The sequence below is a fragment of the Microcebus murinus genome, chromosome 25 (genome assembly GCF_040939455.1).
Source record: "Microcebus murinus isolate Inina chromosome 25, M.murinus_Inina_mat1.0, whole genome shotgun sequence".
Taxonomy (NCBI): Eukaryota; Metazoa; Chordata; class Mammalia; order Primates; family Cheirogaleidae; genus Microcebus; species Microcebus murinus.
In genome coordinates this window covers 3,507,572-3,528,415 of record NC_134128.1, presented here as the reverse complement: position 1 = coordinate 3,528,415, position 20,844 = coordinate 3,507,572, and the positions used below count along the sequence as shown (strand labels likewise).

At 38.6% G+C, this 20,844-nt stretch overlaps 1 protein-coding gene and 1 pseudogene across 1 annotated transcript; one reads left to right on the top strand and one right to left on the bottom strand.

Moving 5' to 3' along the window:
- Positions 1–455: 455 nt before the first annotated feature.
- PTCHD3 (patched domain containing 3) lies at positions 456–16,457 on the bottom strand. The gene is made up of 4 exons (XM_012788780.2): positions 15,428–16,457; positions 14,003–14,124; positions 5,939–6,084; positions 456–1,969 (listed from the first exon to the last, which is right to left on the bottom strand). Exons 1-4 carry the CDS (start codon positions 16,412–16,414, stop codon positions 456–458), a joined length of 2,769 nt encoding a protein of 922 aa, XP_012644234.2. The 5' UTR covers positions 16,415–16,457.
- Positions 16,458–17,390: 933 nt separating this feature from the next.
- Positions 17,391–18,071, top strand: LOC105884668 (V-type proton ATPase subunit E 1 pseudogene; annotated as a pseudogene).
- The last annotated feature ends 2,773 nt before the right edge of the window (positions 18,072–20,844 follow it).

Here is a 20,844-nt window from a genome sequence, read left to right as displayed (position 1 = left end):
GTGTATTGTGTATGGGCTGTTTACTCGTGATCCCACGGCTGACTAGAAGCTGTGGCTTGCTGCTGCGGCCACTGCCAAGTATCACGAGAGAATAGCGTACCACATATCACTAGCCTGGAAAAGATCAAAATTCAACATTCGAAGTATGGTTTCTACTGAATGAGTATCACTTTCACACCATCATAAAGTCAAAAAATTATAAGTTGAACCAGTGTAAGTCAGGGAACATCTATATAAACATTTATGGATATGGGCACAGTAAAGATATTTTAATATAAGACTAATTAATTTTTCTCAGGATATTTTAAATAACATTTTAAAATGAAATTTCCAAGTCAAGGAAACATGCATTTGTTTTAAGTTTATTGACTATTCTTAATAGTGCATTTTTTTAATCAGATAGGATTGGGGCAATCAGGAATTCTATAATTCATCTTTGATTTGTTAGCGGATATTCAAATAAAACGTGGAAAAAGGGTTAAGAATACTGGAATAAAAATTAGGCCATGAGCAGCCCCAAATAACATAACAAGAAACATAATCTTAAAAAATATCCTGAAGACGTACGCTTCAGCTGTAGATAAAACAGACACCCCTATTATTGTTGAAACTGCACTTTGTAACACTGGGTAGCCTAGCTCATGTAAGGCTTGAATTGATTTTTCGTTTACTGAGGGGTGAGAACTGGAAACAAATGCATAGGAAATGTGTGCAGAAAAATCGAAAGAAAACCCTATACAAATGACGAGATTAATCATGGATATGGAATCAAGATTGACGTTCCAGAATGCCATGAAACCCGTTACTCCCACAATCACAGAAGCAATAGCAAAAGTTACCCACAAGGAACACATTGGATGAGGAATTAACAATAAGGAAACAATGAACATAGCTGCTGATGCAACCATGACATTTCGAACAGTATTTTCTAATATTGCGGCAAACTGATCAAAATATATGAATGCCTGGTTAAACACTAGTAGGGGAATTTCGCACTTTTCGGCTATGCTTCGTAATTGGATTAACATCATCTTCTTACTGGTTGAAGTAGAAATATGCGCAGTCTGAATGAAGCCCCGGGAACTAATGATTTCATGTGATGATGAAATATTAATATCATGCATAAAAACTGGAAGATAGTTTACAAAAACAGAAATACCATTTAAAAAAGTATTCTTATCATTAGGATCTTGTCCGCTACCTTTCATGTATTGCACATAAGCTCGTAACCAAAACTCTGTAAGACTTGCATCTACATAGTGATTTTTTTCAAAATCTATCATACATTTTTCCAATTTTTGCCTAACTTCTTCATTCCAGTAGTCAATACTTTTAGTAATGACAACCATAACCCTGGGACCATAGTCTGAAAAATAATCTTCCTCTACATTAAAATATGGTGTGATGTAGGAATCATCACTTGCCAGACTTCGAAGGTCTAAACCCTCCTGTACTCGGAAACACCCATATATACTACTGACAATGTACAAAAGGTATAGCACCACTACAAAAACCTTGGACTGAGCATTTGTGATCAAAGGACCAAAATAGTCTCTAAAGAATGCATTCATTGGATGGATGTCAGTTCCCTGTTCATCTACGACAGAACCAAATGGGAAACAGAACTTTTTTAATGAGGAACATTTTTGGTCACGAGTCGCTGGCTTTTTCACCCAGCGTAGGCAGAGTACTTCTCTTTTACCATCTAGGGCCATAAATGCTCCAAAACAAGTGATGTTATACATATAACTAAATAACAGGGTTGTTCCTGTATAGATGCAAAAGTACTGTACGGACCTGAAAGAGCTCATAGTCCCTGTATAGAAAGCCAGGACGTTGGTGAGTGTGGTGATTGTAATGGACACTGCCACCTTTGAATAGACGTTGGACATCCGCTCTTGTATGCTTTCTGCGAGTCTGGTCTTCTGCCAGGCAGCAACCATGATAAACATGTTATCAACTCCAACACCTGTGAAAAAGAAGTAGAATCTTCATACATATTGATATCCATTAACAACTGAACAGATTGATTCAAACCATTTTCTTTCTCTATCTCTTAAGGTCTTATTTATTTTGCCCAATCTCTGCTTTAGATACTACCTTCTCTGTGATGCTTTCTCTGGTTGCCTCTGAATTCACAACAGAATTTGTCACTCCTTCCTCTGTAATAAGTCTCTGCTTTGTACATACTCCTGTTAACTGCACATAGCACAGTGCACTCCTAGTCTTCACTTAGGGTGTCTGTAATGATGAGATCAGGAAACCTGGCTGATTGGGTGTCAGTTGAGCAGCATTAACAATGTATCATTGTTCTACTAGACTGGTGAGAGATCATTTTCTCTCATAAGACATTTCATGCTAAGGTACAGACACATCCAGCCAACAATCTGCCACTTAAAATAGAAGCTGGATTTATGGGTTCTACAGGTAGCTTCTGGCTATCTGTGTGGTATACATAGTTTATGGACACATATATAGGCACAAGCACAAACGTAGTTTTTCTGCTAGTCTGTTTTTGATACCTAGAATGTTATTATTCAAACTTCACCTGTCCAGGTTAAGGCATTATCTCATAACAATTCAACCACTCCTAAGATCAGAAGCATGTACCAAAGTAAATCTTAAGAATTCTTTACATATCAATGCCTACTAGGTAATTAATTCCTTTGCTCAATGACATTTCAGACTGGTGTGGAATAGAGAGAACGAGAAAGCGTTTGAGGACTTAAAGTCATCACTGAAGACTGGGGAAGGAGTATTACAAAGAAAGGGGACTGAAAAGAGCAGCACGAGCACGTTGCAGGTAAATTTTACCTCCCTCATACTTTCTACTAGAGTTGACACTACTTCCATTCATATATGTCTTTGTTTCCATGTGTATTGATACGAAATTGGTGCTTGGAACTGAAATGTTGATCTTAATTTCAATTTTTTCCCCACAGATTACATGCTCAAGTTAGGAGAATACTGGGAATTGCACCCTTGCCTCTAGTTCAGATGTTCAGTGGATATGATTAAGGTAGAAGGATCCAAATTGTCACAAGTCTATGCAGCCTGTCCCAGACTACACAGACTGTGTACTGTGGCACCCATCTGCTGCTGGCTCTGAGGATTCCAGTCGTGTTCAGCACAACAAAAGGGAAGAATCAGAAATGCTAAGAGACCGAGAATAAACTCATTGATATTTTTTAGGTATTTTAAAACTAATATTAATATTTATAGAACTTTGTTCAGAAATTGTGCTCACACATTCCTTGCTTAAAGTTGCTGAAATCATATGCGCATACATACACACACATGTGTACATATGTGCACGTGCACACACTCCTGTGTACACACGAGCTACACAAAAATGGCTTATATCAAATCAATCAGATATACCTTAATCATTCGGCTGTGGGTCACCGAATGATTGCGTGTGACTGTGCATGAGGAAAGAGTGCCCTGAAAAACTAGAACAAGCAAGCTGATACCCAGTGCACAGCTCGCTTGCTGTGGCCGCCAGAAAACCAAATACTATTTCTTCCAAGGTGTTTACTTTCTAAAATATAAGCATCTTTATTTCATGAGGCTTACGATAAGATATATTATGAAATTACCAGAAATACAAAGAAAAATTGAAAACAACTCTAATTCTACCCTTCAGGAATAATTCCTGCTAGCATTTTAATATATATCCGTCCAGAATTTGTTCTATACAAATATACACATATAAATGTCTATTTTGAACATCTTGTTTTATAACCAGAAATTTTCATTTAATATTAGATATCTCCCTCTTTTAAAAGATTGAATATAATTCTCATGTTTTAATATGCTGTGTTTGATTTGACTAATCTCATACTGATATGGAATTAGGTTGTTTTAATATTTTCCTATTCTAAATCATATTGAAATGAACACACTTATGCTAATTTTGAGCACTTGTCCAATTATTATGACAAATTCCTGAAAATGGAATTGGTGGGTCCCTTTTAAAGTCTTGATTTGTTCCAAACTTGGATGAAAAAAAGTGTGTATCAATTTGCATGTTGCCCCAGCAGACCATGAGCTTGCATCACTTGCACAGAACCTTCCAAAAATATTGCTAGTATTAATAAAAAAGATGTCTTAGTTTTGATTTAATTTACATCCCTTGATTAATTGAAAGGTCAATTTTTTTTCTTATACTGTCCTATACCACATAATGATGTTTCGGTCAATAACAGACCACATATATGTTGGTGGTCCCATATAATGGAGCCGAAAAATTCCTATCGCCCGTCCATGTCACAGCCTTCATAACGTCATAGCACAACTGGCTACTCACGTGTTTGCGGTGATGCTGGTGTGAACAGGCACGTTGCTCTGCCAGTCATACAAAAGCGTAGCACATACAATTGTGTACAGCATACAATACTTGATAATAAATAACTGTTACTGGTTTATGTATTTACTATACTATACTATACTTTTGATCATTGAGAGTATATTCCTTCTACTTATGGAAAAAAAGGTTAACCATAAAACAGCCTCAGGCAGTTCCTTGAGGAGCCATTCCAGAAGAGGCATCGCTGTCACAGGAGATGACAGCTCCGCGTGTCATTGCCCCGGAAGACACACCAGTCAGACAAGATGTGGCTGATACTGATCATTCTGACTCTGGGTAGGTCTAGGCCAATGTGTGTGTTTGTGTCTTAGTTTTTCACAAAAAAGTTTTAAAAGTTTAAAAAAAAACTATTAAAAATAGAGAAAAGCTTATAAAATAAGGATATAAAGAAAACATTTGTGTACAGCTATCCAATGTGTGTGTGTGTTAAGCTAAGTATTATAAAAGAGTCAAAAAGTTTAAAAAAAATTTAAAAGTTTAAAAAGTAAAAAAGTTATAGTAAGCTAAGGTTAATTTATTGTTGAAGAAAGAAAAATATATATATATATATTTTTTTTTTTTGAGACAGAATCTCACTTTGTTGTCCAGGCTAGAGTGAGTGCCATGGCGTCAGCCTAGCTCACAGCAACCTCAAACTCCTGGGCTTGAGTGATCCTTCTGCCTCAGCCTCCCAAGTAGCTGGGACTACAGGCATGCGCCACCATGCCCGGCTAATTTTTTTTTTTTATATATATATCAGTTGGCCAATTAATTTCTTTCTATTTATAGTAGAGACGGGGTCTCGCTCTTGCTCAGGCTGGTTTTGAACTCCTGACCTTGAGCAATCCGCCCGCCTCGGCCTCCCAAGAGCTAGGATTACAGGCGTGAGCCACAGCGCCCGGCCAGAAAAATATATTTTTAAAAAATAAATTTAGTGTCATCTAAGTATGCAGTGTTTATAAAGTCTACAGTAGTGTACAGTACTGTCCTAGGCCTTCACATTCACTCACCACTCACTCACTGACTCACCTAGAGCAACTTCCAGTCCTGCAAGCTTCATTCCTGTTGTACGGTATACAGGTGTGCTATGTTTTTTATTCTTTATACTGTTATTTTACTGTATCTTTTCTGTGTTTAGATACAAAAATACTTACCATTGTATTACAGTTGCCTATAGTATTCAGTACAGTAACATGCTGTACAGGTTTATAGCCTGGGAGCAATAGGCTGTACCATATAGCCTAGGTGTGTAGTAGGTTATATTATATCATCTAGGTTTGTGTAAGGACACTCTATGATGTTTGCACAAAGATGAAGTTGCCTAATTATGCATTTCTCAGAACCCTTGACAGTAAGTGATACATGACCATATTTTCAGTGACTTGTATTTTGTTTTTTATATGAACTGCTGTTCACATCCACTGTTTTTCCATTTGGGCTACTAGATCTTTCTACCTCTAAAGATACACAGTTAAATTTGATTTTCCAGTTTCCAGACACCTCATTTTGGGTCTGGAGAGCTACAACTCTTTCATGTATCTATGCCACACCCCCACATGCACAAGGTAGCCTCACATTTGTTTTACTCACCTAGAATAAGAAACGGTGAATTTGCAACTATCATCACGAACGGCATCCCCACGTGCAGCAGGAGGCCAAAGCCGCTCACCACTGCCAAGAAAGTACAAATCACTCCAAAGACTGCAACCCACATTTTGTTTCGTACACAGTCCAACCTGTAAATTTGGAAGGAAAAGTCATGGAATTTTTGGTGGTAGCATCTCTACTGAAATTCCATCCATTGATAGCATTCTTGCCTTGGACACCTATTCAGAAACCTCTGGGGCAATAATTTCCACACTTGTCTGTTGGAGACCTTTAATTTCCAGGTACTATCCCAGACCAACTGGAAAAAGAATAAAAAAAAGGGGGAACAGAAAAGTTGAGAATCTACCAAACTCTTCTAGGTAATTCTTATGCAACTAGCCAAGCACTAATTCGCCAACTAGCATTTCAGAACCACAAAGAATTACTAAAACACTGCGGATGGTTAGTCCCACTCTGATCTTCGGAAGGATGTGAATGGAATATAACAGGCAATGGAGGGCAAACTGTACTGGAGAAAGAGAACATACCGAGTTATCTTTTTTATTCCCCCTGAACTCCAACTAGCCATAAACATAGTACTAAATAGTTCCTGTATCTCAAAGCTAGTTCAATGCATGGTGTGGTTAAAAAAGAGTATGAAAATCTTCTTTTAAATAATTTTCAGGATTCTTTTTTACTGGTGAAGTGGGTTCTGTGGAAAAATTGCTACTAATTTGGAAAAGAAAAAAAGGAAATATGTTACAGTTTGAATGACCCAACTTATGACTGTTTCGCCTCTCCAATAACCATGACATTACATTTTAAAATATTGGCAACAACCTCTAGTTTTAGATTTTACTTATTAGAAATTGCTTCGAACAAATGATTGGACACTTTAGTCGAGAAGAGAAGTTTGGGATTGAAGTCTAGGAAAGACAACTGAAGAACTGGAGCCACTGATTTCAAAACAGCAGAAACATGACTAAAGACCTGCAGGCAAGATGATATTTAAATAAATAAAATTTCTTATTATTAATAAAATTTTGGCTGAATTTCACTTTTTTTCCAACCTGCTAGTCCTATTTATTAAATCCAGGGCCCCAAATCAACATATAAACACATATTAATTCCAGGGAAAAAGTCAATTGCTTTGTTATAATATAATTTTATTATAACACTTTCTTAAAACAACAATATTGGTTCACAGGAGTTCAAGATAAGAAAGTATGAAATTTGAGGTCGGGCATGGTGGCTCACGCCTGTAATCCTAGCACTCTGGAAGGCTGAGGAGGGTGGATCATTTGAACTCAGGAGTTCGAGACCACTCTGAGTAAGAGCGAGTCCCCATCTCTACTAAAAATGGAAAGAAATTAATTTGCCAACTAAAAATATATAGAAAATATTAGCTGGGCAGGGTGGCGCATGCCTCTGTAGTCCCAGCTACTTGGGAGGCTGAGGCAGGAGGATCACTTGAGCCCAGCAGTTTGAGGTTGCTGTGAGCTAGGCTGACACCACAGCACTCTAGCAAAAAAAAAAAAAAAAAAAAAAAAAAAAGATGAAATTTGAAACCAGAGAGATTAATGAAGATAAAAATTATATGTGACATGTTCATTCCAATTCTTTTTTTACCGTTTTTGTTTTTTTTAGGTGTGAATTTTTCAGGGGATGGGGGAATGAGGTATAGTATTGATTGTAGTAACTTTACTTTGGCTACCTGCTGTGTTGACTTTCTTTAAATGGGCTTTCTTTTAATGCTCAATGGACAATGGAAGGAAAGCCTTGAGAATTCATTTTTTTTTAAGCTTAATATTTCAGTATTGTATGAATTACGCATTCCCAGTGTTCCCTAGCCAGTATTAGGTTTCTAGACAGTAAAAAATTCAAGTTTAATATAGAAAAAAATTGCAGATACAGAAAAAGAAATATTTTATACTGTCTTATCAAAATAAAAAATAAACACCATATTGAGTAATGCTAGAAAAAGTCTTTTAGAAATTGAATCAGTTATGCTACTTACCTTAATAATAAAATCATATGACTTTCTTGGTTAAAAAAAAAACTTACAGGGAACAAAGGGAGACAAAAATAAAGTTGCTTTATGTTTAAACCTATGTGTCCTGTGTGTTCAATATGTTGGTTACATAAGCATAAAAAAGTTTTCAAAGACAAATATAAATAATTTTCTAATTGCCTTTAATATAAGATTTTTCTACATTATTGTCTATAATCATTTGTAGAGATAAGCAAGAACTGGCTATAAATTTGAATCTTCAAAATCAACTATCTAGTAGAAAAGTTTTGTCAAACCAATTGTTGGTACCTTGTAGATTCCATACTAATTTTAAAAATGCTTTTTTTTTTTTTTTTTTAAATCGTACTAACTTTAATAAGACTGCATTTTCCTTTATTTTTTCCGCTTCTTTTTTTGTTCTTTATTTTCTAAGGGATGTGGTCTTCCTATCCAGACTAACAAAAGTATGAAGTAGTTTATTGACTCTAAAGGGATTCCCATTGTGCTCAAGTCCTTTACCTCATCTTTTTCTTCCTTAAATCTAGATAGGTTAAATTATATCATTTGTTACTAACCCTACCTACACATGAGAATTAGCTAGAGAAATTTCTGAAATATAGATTCCTAGATTTAACCCCAAGGTATTTTGATTCAGTAGGGCAGGGCCTGAAAATGCACGGTTTAGGGCTCTCTGGGTGACTCTAATGTGGAATAATAATCTGTGGGATTCCTTCTACATCTAAGTTCTATTGTTTGTTGATATCTTTCGTATTTTAGTTTTCTGATCTCAAGAACTCAAACTATCTCTAATTTAAATGCTTAGCAAGGTAAACCTCACATCAGAACAATGGAGACATCCAATTAAATTAGAGCTTAATTTTTTTATATATTTAGGTACTATTTCAAATTTATAGTAGAAATAGGACTGCTTCTTAGTTCTAACAACTTATATGCCTTCAAAATAGAACAATTAATCATAACTGATGCAATATGTAAGGTTAAAAAAGATAATGCCAAATCAAACAAAACTGGCCACAGTTTATTTTTACTATTCCATTTGATTCTACACTATTGCTGATGGGTAAACGTTTTTAAGTCACCAGGTTTATAAAATAACGGTTTAGCACTGGATGTCAGCAAAATGGCAGAGTTGCAAGCTCTTGTCCTTTCACAGAAACATCAAAAAACAAGCAGAAAACATCAGAACCAATTTTATGAACTCTGGAAAACAATGAAAAGTTACAGCAACCAAGCGAGTAATGAATCCAAAAAAAGGCACTCCAAGACCGGCTTTGTAGTAGTTTTACCCACCCTCCCTCCCTCCCTGGTGTGTAGCAGTCTTAAAGTAGTGAGAATCTTAAAGTGGCCACAGTCTTAAAGTGGCAATAAACTTAAGGCAACAGCAATATTAAAGTGATGACAGCGCACATTCTCAGTGTGGGGCCGTTTCCCTGGATCTCGAGGGAGCAGAGCAGACCTTATTCAGAAAATATTGTATATGGCTTTTCTAACCTGTCTGGGGCTACTTGGACTGACAGAAGGTGCTCCTCTCTGTTTTGCCTAAGTCAAAACTCAGGCTGAAAAAGCTGGCAAACATCATAACCAACACGAATTAACAACTCTCAGATGCCTAGGGCCAAAGATTACAGCCCAAATGTACAAAAGACATCTAAGGCAAAAAATGGGGAGCACTTCTCTGGGCATCTAAGACATTGAAAAGCAACCATGTATACTGGGGAATTTAGAAAGTAATTTAGAACAGTAATTGTAAATTGTATGCAAAATAAAAATACCCAGTAAAAGGAAATACATGGATAAATACAAAAGCAAGTATTGTATTTTTGTTTGTAACTCTACATTTTCTATGGAACCTAAAAGACAAATGCATAAAATATAATTATAAATCTGTGTTGTTGGACATACAATGTACAGATGTAATTGGTGACAACATAAAGGGGGAGGACAGAGTTTTGGTATGTTTTTGGCATTAAATTGGTATCAATTCAATATAGAATTTTAAATTTAGGATGTTATATGAAATTCCCATGATAATCACAAAGAAAATTTCTTAAAAATGTCACAAAAACAAATGAGAAGAGAATCAAAACAGCTTACTAGAAAAAATATAAACTGGGCCGCAGGGCAAGAAAAAAAAAAATATAAACTAAACATGAAAGAAAGCATAATGGAGTATTGCTGTGGTAGAATTGTTACTTCTTATGCCTGTTGCATATAATATCCAAGTGTACTATCTACCAGGAAAAAAAATTAATAAAAAATGAAGTGTGAAAAAAAAGCATAATGGATGAAATGAAGAATATTAAGCTATAAGACATAAAGAACACAAATAGAAAAATGGCAAGAGTAAGTCCTTCCTTATCAGCAATTACTTTAAATGTAAATGGAATAAACTCTCCAATCAAAAGACAGAGGTTGGCAGAATGGATAAAACAACATGATCCAACTATGTGCTGTCTACAAGAGGCTCCCTGTAGACACAAAGACGTAAGTCAGTTGAAAGTATAGAAAATATATTTCACACAAACAGTAACCAAAAGATAGCAGGAGTGGCTATACTAATATCAGACAAAATAGACTTTATTTCAAAAACTGTTAAAAAAGACAAAAAGGACATTGCATATTGATAAAAGGGCCAATTCATGAAAAATTTATAACAACTATAAACATATGTGTACCACACAACAGAGACACAAAATATATGAAGTAAATATTGACAGAACTCAAGAGGAAAACAGTTGTACAATAGTAGTTGGAGAATTCAATGCACCACTTTCAATAATACATAAAACATCCAGGCAGAATATCAATAAGGACATTGAGAAAATGAACAATACTATAAACCAATCAGACTCTACAGAAATATATACAAGACTTCACCGAATAATAGCAGAATATATATTCTCCTCAAGTGCACATGGAACATTCCCCAGGATAGACCATATTCTGAATGAGTTTGAATAAATTTTATGAGGTTGAAATTATACTATGTATTTTTTCTAATCAAATATAGAATAAAGCTAAAAGTCAATAGAAGGAAAACTAGGAAATTAAGAAGTACACAAAAATTAAACAATACATTATTAAGCAACCAATGGTCAAAGACGAAATCACAATGGACATTAGAAAATACTTAGTGATGAATGAAAAGGAACACACAACATACCATAACTTATGGGATACAGTGACAACAGTATTCAGAGGGAAATTTATAACTGTAAATACCTACATTAAAAGAGAAAAAATGTCTCAAATCAGTAATACCTTGTGGAACTAGAAAAAGGAAGAAAACCAAACTAAAAGCTTATAGAAGTATCTTAGTCCCTTAGGCCACTGTAACAAAATACCTTAAACTGGGTAACTTGTAAACAACAGAAATTTATTTTTTTACAGTTCTAAAGGCTGAGAAGTCCAAGATCAAGGCCAATAGATTTGATGTTTAGTAAGGGCCCACTCTTTAATTTATAGATGGTGCCTTCTTGCTGTGTCCTTACATGGTGGAAGGGGCTAATAAGCTCCCTTGGAACTCTAAAAAAGGGCACTAATTCCATTTTAATCACTTCCCAAAGGCCCCACCTCCTAAGAGTGTCACACTGGGGGTTACGTTTCAACATATGAATCCTGGGAGGACACCAACATTCAGACCATTGCAAGAAGGAAGGAAATAATAAAGATTAGAATAGAGATAAAATATAAAATATAAACATAACATAGACAATACCACCAAAAATTGGTTCCTTAAAACAACAAAATTGACTAAATTTTATCTATGATGACAAAGGAAAAAAAAGACAGAAGACACAAATAACTAACCAGATATGAAAGTGGAGATACTACTACTGACCTTATAAAAATAGAAAAGATTATAAGAAAATACTATGAATAACTATATGCCAACAAATTGGATAACCTAGATGAAATGCACAAATGCCTACTAATACACCAGTGACCTAAACTGACTTAAGATGAGACAGAAAATCTCAACAGATCTATAAAAAGAAAAATCAAAACTCTCAATCAAATTCGGAATATAATTTCCAATAAAGAAAAGTTCAGAACCAGATGATTTCACTAATGAATTCTACCAAGCATCTAAAGAGGAATTAGCACTAATCCTTCTTAAATTCAAAAAACTGAAGAGGAGCGAACACTTCCTAACACATTTTATGACACCATCATTACCCTGATACCAATATCAAAGACACTCACAAGAAAACTATAAACCAGTATCTCTTATGAATATAGATGCAAAAGTCCTCAACAAATACCAGCAAACCCAATCCAATAGCATATTAAAAGGACTGTATACCATAGCCAAGTGGGATTTATCCACGAAATACAACAGGGAAAATCTTGTGTTTCAACAGGGGAAAATCAATCAATACTATGTTAACAGAACAAAGGACAATGAATAACCACACAATCATTCTCAACAGATGCTGAAAAGACACCTGACAAAATCCAATACTCTTTCATGATAAAAAACACTCAAAAACTAGAAATACAAGGGAAATTCCTCAAAATGATAAGGGCATTTATGAAAATCACGAAACCATAATCAAAATCAAGAGCGAAAGACAGAAAGGTTATTCCTTAAAATCAGAAACAAGACAAAGGTGCCTACTTTAACCAGTGATAGCATTATATTGAAAGTTCCAGCCAAAGCAATTAGATTAGAAATAGGAACAAAAGGCATTTAAATTTGAAAGGAAGAAATACATTAACTATCCCTTTTCATATTACATTACATATAACTATCCCTTTTCAGATTACATTACTATATATGAAAATTCCAAAAAATCCACAAGAAAACTATGAGAGTTAATAAACAAATTCAGCAAAGCTACAGGATACAAGACCAACACACAAAAATCAGTTGTGTTTCTATAGGTGTGCAATGAACAACCCAAAAAGGAAATTAAGAAAGCAATTCCATTTAAACAGTTCCAAAAAAATAAAATATCTAGTAATAAACTTAACCAAGATGGTGAAAGACTTGCACACTGAAAACTACCAAACATTGGTAAAAGAAACTAAAGAAGACCTAAATAAATAGAAAGATGCTTACTTAGTTCATGGATAGAAAGACTCAATATTGCTAAAATGCCCAGTCCTACTCAAAACACTCTACAGAGTCTACAGAGTCTACTCTGACACAATTCCTATCAAAATTCCAACAACTTTTTTCCCCCCAGAAATAGAGAAGCCAACCCTTAAATTCACATGGAATTGCAAGGAGTCCTGATTGACCAAAATAACTTTGAAAAAGAAAAAGTTTTGGAAAACTCAGTATTATTCAGCCATAAAAAGGAATGAAGTTCTGATACATGCTACAGGGCCTTAAAAACATTACACTGGCCGGGCGCGGTGGCTCACGCCTGTAATCCTAGCTCTCTGGGAGGCCGAGGTGGGCGGATTGCTCGAGGTCAGGAGTTCGAAACCAGCCTGAGCAAGAGCGAGACCCTGTCTCTACTATAAAATAGAAAGAAATTAATTGGCCAACTAATATATATACAAAAAATTAGCCGGGCATGGTGGCGCATGCCTGTAGTCCCAGCTACTCGGGAGGCTGAGGCAGGAGGATTGCTTGAGCCAGGAGTTTGAGGTTGCTGTGAGCTAGGCTGACGCCATGGCACTCACTCTAGCCTGGGCAACAAAGCGAGACTCTGTCTCAAAAAAAAAAAAAAAAATTACACTAAGTGAAATAAGCCAGTCACAAAAAGACAAATGTATGACTCTACTATGAAATCTTTAGAATAGGCATATTCATAGAGATGTAGATTAAAGGCTAACTGAGACTGGAGGGGAGAGGGCCTTGGGGAGTTATTGTGACATGGTTACAGAGTTTCTGTTTGGGGTGATGGAAAAGATTTAGAAACTGTTGTGATGGCTGTACAGTAGTGTAGATATAATTAATGCCACCAAATTGTATACTTCAGAATGGCTACAATGGCATATTTTATGTTATATATCATATATATTTTACTACAATATTTCTTACAAAGTATGAGATTAAAAAACTGATCAAATCATCTTACCTGTAGCATGATATGGTCGCAAATACTACGATGAGAAAGTATGCCCAGTGAAACAAAGGGATCACTGTCCTAGAAGTTGACTCAAATTCCAGTTTTCTAGAGAGTGATGAAAAGTAGACCACCTGACACAAAAATATACTCAGGTAAATAACTTATAATTCCAGTATTCACGTGTGAATTACAAAACGCTATTGAAATGCTTTATCTTATTGATTGAAACACACTAAAATTCAGTAAGATATCAAAATACATGGATTATGATTTTAGAATACAGAAGATAATGTAGATATGTTTCTTCCCACAAATCTATGATGTAGTTTCCAAAGTTTCTTTCAAAATCCAAAGTTTAAAACTCATGAATATATATAATCTGAATTTTATATAAAACTATAAAATATTGTCCTCATTAATAACTGTAGAAAGTATAGCTTTCTCTAAATTTTTATTAGGTTGGTATCCTTTACTATTTTTTTTTTTTTTTTTTGAGACAGAGTCTCGCTTTGTTGCCCAGGCTAGAGTGAGTGCCGTGGCGTCAGCCTAGCTCACAGCAACCTCAAACTCCTGGCTCAAGCAATCCTCCTGCCTCAGCCTCCCAAGTAGCTGGGACTACAGGCATTCGCCACCATGCCTGGCTAATTTTTAGTATATATTAGTTGGCCAATTAATTTCTTTCTATTTATAGTAGAGACAGGGTCTCGCTCTTGCTCAGGCTGGTTTCGAACTCCTGACCTTGAGCAATCCGCCCGCCTCGGCCTCCCAGAGAGCTAGGATTACAGGCGTGAGCCACCGCGCCCGGCCCCTTTACTATTTTAATTGCATAAATATCATTTCCAGAAGGCCTGGTCTTCAAAGGCTCTTTCCAGAAGGCATCTAACCTCCGCCAGGCATATTTATAAGTATTAGTTGAGTTTTTGACCCAACAATTACTGAGCAGCTAATTCACATGAAGCTAAGTGTTCTATCTACAACTCACTTGAAAAATGCTGAGTCAGTTGCCTTCCTAACCATGGAAATTTTACTTAAAAGTTTGTTTTTTTATCCCAGTGAACTCCAAACAAGTTTTAGGAGGCTCTCCCAAATCAGTGAAGACTAACTAAAAGTAAGAATTTCAAAGTACTGGAATTTGATTAGAAAACCAAATGCCCAAATTGAACACGAAGCTCAATGTCTGTACTGAACAGATCTACCTGGTGGATGTAGGATTTGTGTTATGGACTAGAATGTTACCAGAGATTCATGATTTGTGGCATCCTTCAGGGCTAATTTAAGAAAGTTGGATTAAGGACCAAATACAGTAGAGAACACCCATCTTTGAGGCAAGGACCTTATCACACAGTCAGGGGAGTGCCACTGTTAGTGTTCTCGGAGCACGTCTCCTCATCCTCCCATCTCCGGGCCTCCCTGTAAACTCTAACCGCCCGGTACCTGGACATTCTTCAAGTTCAGACCGTTGCTGATGTTGTTGAACTGGTTCAGGAACTGGTTCAGCCACTGCTTGCTCTGCAGGCTGTCCTCCGGGCGCTCGGTCTTCAGGTAGTACAGCAGCCGCAGGGCTTTGCTCCGCAGGAGCAACCGGTTCCCTCCCATGTGCTCACCCAAGACGTTTCCCCCGAAGAAGCCGCTCAGGTAGATAGGCTGGTCTTTGTATGTCATTATGGGGAAGGTGAGGTTTTTGAGGTTCAGCAATCTGTTCTGCTGCCAGGTGTACATGAGCGGGTTGGAGGGCACGCAGTAGGCCTTGTACCTGGCGCACACCTGCGGGTAGGTGATCTCGGTTCCGTCAACCTCTTCCACAGACAGAGACTGCACCATGTGGTCCAGTCTACTCACGTCTATAAAGGTGTCTTCTTTGAGCAGCGAGTCGGTGTCGCTGACCACCAGGATGGAGGCAAAATTGACCTCGGTGCTCATCCTGGTGGCGGAGAAGCGGTAGGTGTCGTTGGTGGTGAAGTGAGCCTGCACGAAGCGCCGCTCGGCCTTGGCGGGGCCCCCTATCGGGGTGTACTGCTCCTCGAGGTCTTCGTCTCCGTCCTTGGGCAGGTAGATCAGGCCGGTGCCGAGCGTGGCCGCCAGCATCATGGGCACCAGCAGGAAGTACCAGGGGTGCGTGCCCACCGCCCAGCCCAGCCACCCGAAGGCGCGGGACAGCCGCGCATCCAGGCAGTCCGTGTTGCAGCGGCGCCCCGGCTCCCGCGAGGATGGCTTGCCCTTATGCTTTTTCGATGGTGAGGACTGCTCTGAGGGCAAGCTCGCTGGCTGTTCCTCCTCCTGGGATGTGGGGCTTGCAGCGTCGGGCAGCTCCAACTCCGGCTCCGCCTCAGACTCCGTCTCCACCCCCACCTCCCGCATGTTCTTTGGTGCCCTTGGCACCCGCCGGGGCTCCGGGGCCACCTGAGAGGGTCTTTGGCTCATTTCCCGGAAGCACAGGTGACGTTCTCACTGGGCCAGTGGGGTGAAAAGTAGCTGCTGGACGGAGCTCCCTCCCGCCCCACTCACTCAACGGCTTTTCTCCCTCTCCCTTCCACCCAACGGTTTCCTGGAGAAATTCTAAGGAAGTCAGTTGGAGCTGGGGCTGGGGATTTAAAAACAGAATTGGTACAAGCCATGCTAGTAAAATGAAGAAAAAAAATATGAAAATAAATAAATTAAAAAAAAAAAACATAGCCGGGCGCGGTGGCTCACACCTGTAATCCTAGCTCTCTGGGAGGCGGAGGCGGGCGGATAGTTTGAGCTCAGGAGTTCGAAACCAGCCTGAGCAAGAGCGAGACCCCGTCTCTACTATAAATAGAAAGAAATTAATTGGCCAACTAATATACATAAAATAAAAAAATTAGCCGGGCATGGTGGCGCATGCCTGTAGTCCCAGCTACTCGGGAGGCTGAGGCAGGAGGATCGCTTGAGTCCAGGAGTTTGAGGTTGCTGTGAGCTAGGCTGACGCCACGGCACTCACTCTAGCCTGGGCAACAAAGCAAGACTCTATTTCCAAAAAAAAAAAAAAAAAAAAAAAAACAGAATTGGATGGAGAAAACATTTATCAACACAATTTGTTTCTTCCTCATCCATATTTCGTAATAGATAATTATACTGAACATCAGGTACTGTAGGTAAATTTACACTTTAGAGTTGTATATAATTTCATGAAATAAAATCCTAGTGATCTGTTTCTCTTTTATAAAATCACCTAACTGAAAACCTTAATTGAGGCTTTTCTCATGATAGTACCAATACATTTTTAAATAAAATGCCCCTCTACTTAAAATGGGGTTATGTCCGGACAAAGATAAGTTGAAAATATTGTAAATCAAAAGTGCATTTTGTTTTTCTTCTTCTTGTCCCTCCCCCCGTTCTCTTCAACCTCTAGTCAATCCTGTTGCCCACTGGCCTAGCACTGCTTTCACCATGGCCCTCGGCGATGCTGATGTGCAAAAGCAGATTAAGCATATGATGGCTTTCATTGAACAAGAAGCCAATGAAAAAGCAGAAGAAATAGATGCAAAAGCAGAAGAAGAGTTCAACATTGAGAAAGGTTGGCTTGTGCAAACCCAAAGACTGAAGATTATGGAATACTATGAGAAGAAAGAGAAGCAGATTAAACAGCAGAAGAAAATTCAGATATCCAATTTGATGAATTAAGCAAGGCTCAGAGTCCTCAAAGCAAGAGGTGACCTTATCACAGACCTACTAAATGAAGCAAAACAGAGACTCAGCAAGGTGGTCAAAGACACAACCAGGTACCAGGTGCTGCTGGATGGACTGGTCCTCCAGGGTTTTAGTCACTGGAACCCCGAATGACTGTTCGTTGCAGGAAACAGGATTTACCTCTGGTAAAGGCTGCAGTGCAAAAGGCGGTCCCTATGTACAAAATTGCCGCTAAAAATGATGTTGATGTTCAAATTGATCAGGAGGCCTACCTGCCTGAGGACATAGCTGGTGGCGTTGAGATCCATAATGGAGATCGTAAAATAAAGGTTTCCAATACCCTAGAAAGCCGGCCGGACCTCATAGCCCAGCAGGCGATGCCGGAAGCACGGGGAGCCTGTCCGGCGCAAATGCCGATAGGAAGTTTTGAACTAGGCCTTCGGGACACGGAGTCCATCCACTACTCTACGGCTACGATATGGAAGCTTCTGATATTTAAAGAAGCGAGAGTGTCTGTGTAGCTCCCTCTCCGCTGTCCTAATGTTGCTCTGTGTTTATAAGTGGGTGCCCTTCTGTGGCCGATGCCCTTGGCCTAGTTGCTAACAGTGGGAGAGCGTTCCACTTGCTGTGATCAGGACCCGCCTCTAGTTCATCGCAGAATAACAGCTCCCAGCTGGCCCCACAGCGCTGGGTGGGGGTCAGACGGCGCTGCATGAACTTCGCCAAGTCTCCTCCTCCTCCCCAGCTCCCAGTTATCTAGTCTAGAGGGTGACATGTATAGTGTTCTCTGCCTTGAAGTCTCTGTTCTTTAGGTTTAAAACTCATGTGGCACACGCATTCCTCCCAGCAGTAGTAGCTTCACTGTCACCTATTTCAGCCTAGACATTTTCCTCATCTGTAAATGTGATTTGAAACCTAAGCTATGAATATGCTTTATTTATTAAAACAAAAGATTTATGTGGAAAAACAAAAAACAAAACAAACAAAACAAAAAAAGTGCATTTTCAACTTAGGTACATTTTCGATTTACTATGGGTTTATCCAGACATAACGGCACCCTAAAGAGGAGCATAGTGAATGCATATCACTTTTGCACCATCATCATTTTGAAAAATCCTGAACCATCCAAGCCAGCGACCATCTTACTAACATCTGAAAGGCTTCTATTCATATTTAAGGTCTTTACTAATTACATTCATATATAATTCAGCAACTCAATTAACTCCTTTTTTGTGCCTTGTTTCATCTATAAAATGCAAACAGGTGTGTTAATCTCCAGTTGGAAGCATGGAGAAAGCAAACATAACATAGTTTTAATTTTAAAAATAAAGGAAGACTCTTCTACTTACAAAGCTTAGGAAGTAAGGTTTAGGTAAATCATTTTGGTTGATAAGGCACTTTAAAAGAAACACTAGACTAGACGTTCTTTATTGTTATAAAATTCTATAATCAGGTTATTTTCCTTCACATTAATTCAATGATTTTTTTTTTTTTTTGAGAAAGAGAGGAATAGGGTCTTACTTTGTCACCCAGGCTGGAGTACATGGCATGATCATAGCTCACTGCAATCTTTTTTTTTTTTTTTTTTTTGAGACAGAGTCTCACTTTGTTGCCCAGGCTAGAGTGAGTGCTGTGGCATCAGCCTAGCTCACAGCAACCTCAAACTCCTGGGCTCAAGTGATCTTTCTGTCTCAGCCTCCTTAGTAGCTAGGACTACAAGTCAGCCACCATGCCTTGCTCATTACTTTTTCCTTTTTGGTAGAGACAGGGTTTCACTATATTGCCCAGGCTGGTAACTCAATGATGACTGGACCTTACCTTTCTCAATATAATTCTTGGGGGCCCAAGCAGGATCCCCATCTGCATATGGATCATTATACTGAACTACTGCAGCCTCCTCATCTTCATAATCCACTGGAGGTGGTGGTGGTGGAGGTGGAGAATCATCAAACATGGGAATGTCATCTACTGGAGGTGGTGGTGGTGGAGTTGGACTATCAGCAACTAAAAAGTGTCAAATAATCAATCAGAAATTAATCTAAATGGAAAGTTTTTTTTTAATTTTTTTTTATTCCTTTATTTATTTATTTTTTTTCCATTTTCAGTTGGCCAATTAACGTTTTTTTTTTTTTTTTTTTTTTTATTTTTAGTAGAGACGGGGTCTCGGCTCTTGCTCAGGCTGGTCTTGAACTTCTGAGCTCCAACGATCCACCCGCCTCGGCCTCCCAGAGAGCTAGGATTACAGGCGTGAGCCACAGCACCCGGCCTAAATGGAAATTTATAAGTTAATAGAATTTAAGAAAGCTCTAACATATATAGCATGCACTATAATAAAACATGCAATGATTAGAAATAAAAGCTTGGTGTGTTAAAGGTTATGTTACTCATTTTTTATCTATTATTTTATCTTTACTGATATATGTATTGTCAATTAATTATCACAATATTGGGTTAAAAATCCTGATTTAGTCCAATCTTTTAGTCAAGCCTGGCAAGGGTGAGCAATTTGCCCACTTCTACCACTTATAAGTGGTTTTGCTAAAGTAAGTCTTCTCAATCATGTCTTGGTTCCAGACACTATGCCATAATATCCAACTGTGTCCAATTACTGGTCCTGGTAAAGGTTATGTTACTCTTAAGAATAATTTTGGAGTGGGGATCAAGATGGCAGACGAGAAACACCGCCAGACAGCATGTCTCTGCAGAAAAGATAGATTCTAGAAGAAATTAGAAAAAAGAAGCAAGAAGGCGAGCATACAGCAGACGAGAGCCAGAAGGAGGGGTACCTGAGACCATGGGAGACTCCACGGGAGGAGGCTGTGGAGGAGAACTGGAAGCTGGGACCGCGGAGCAGCCTGGAGACCAGCGGGAAGGGTAGGTGGCTGGGCCATTTCCCCTACCCTGCATCCTGGACTGCTGGTGGGCTCCCCAGCGGGTGGAGAGACCTGCAGACACCAGCCCAGAGACGGCCGCCACCAGCTAGCGGTGAGCCTGTAGTGGACGCGGCACCAGGCTCCCAAATCCCTCCTGGCACCTCCGTGTGCACAGACCTGAGCCTCGCGGCAGGCGCCATATTGCCTCCTTCTCCCCTCCGACGACCTTACCCCCAGCTGCCCAGAGAGACAATATAGTCACCAGCCAGAGGCACCTCCAGGGAACAGGACCTTCCCTTTTGGGACCCTACAGCTGACTAAGGGGAACTA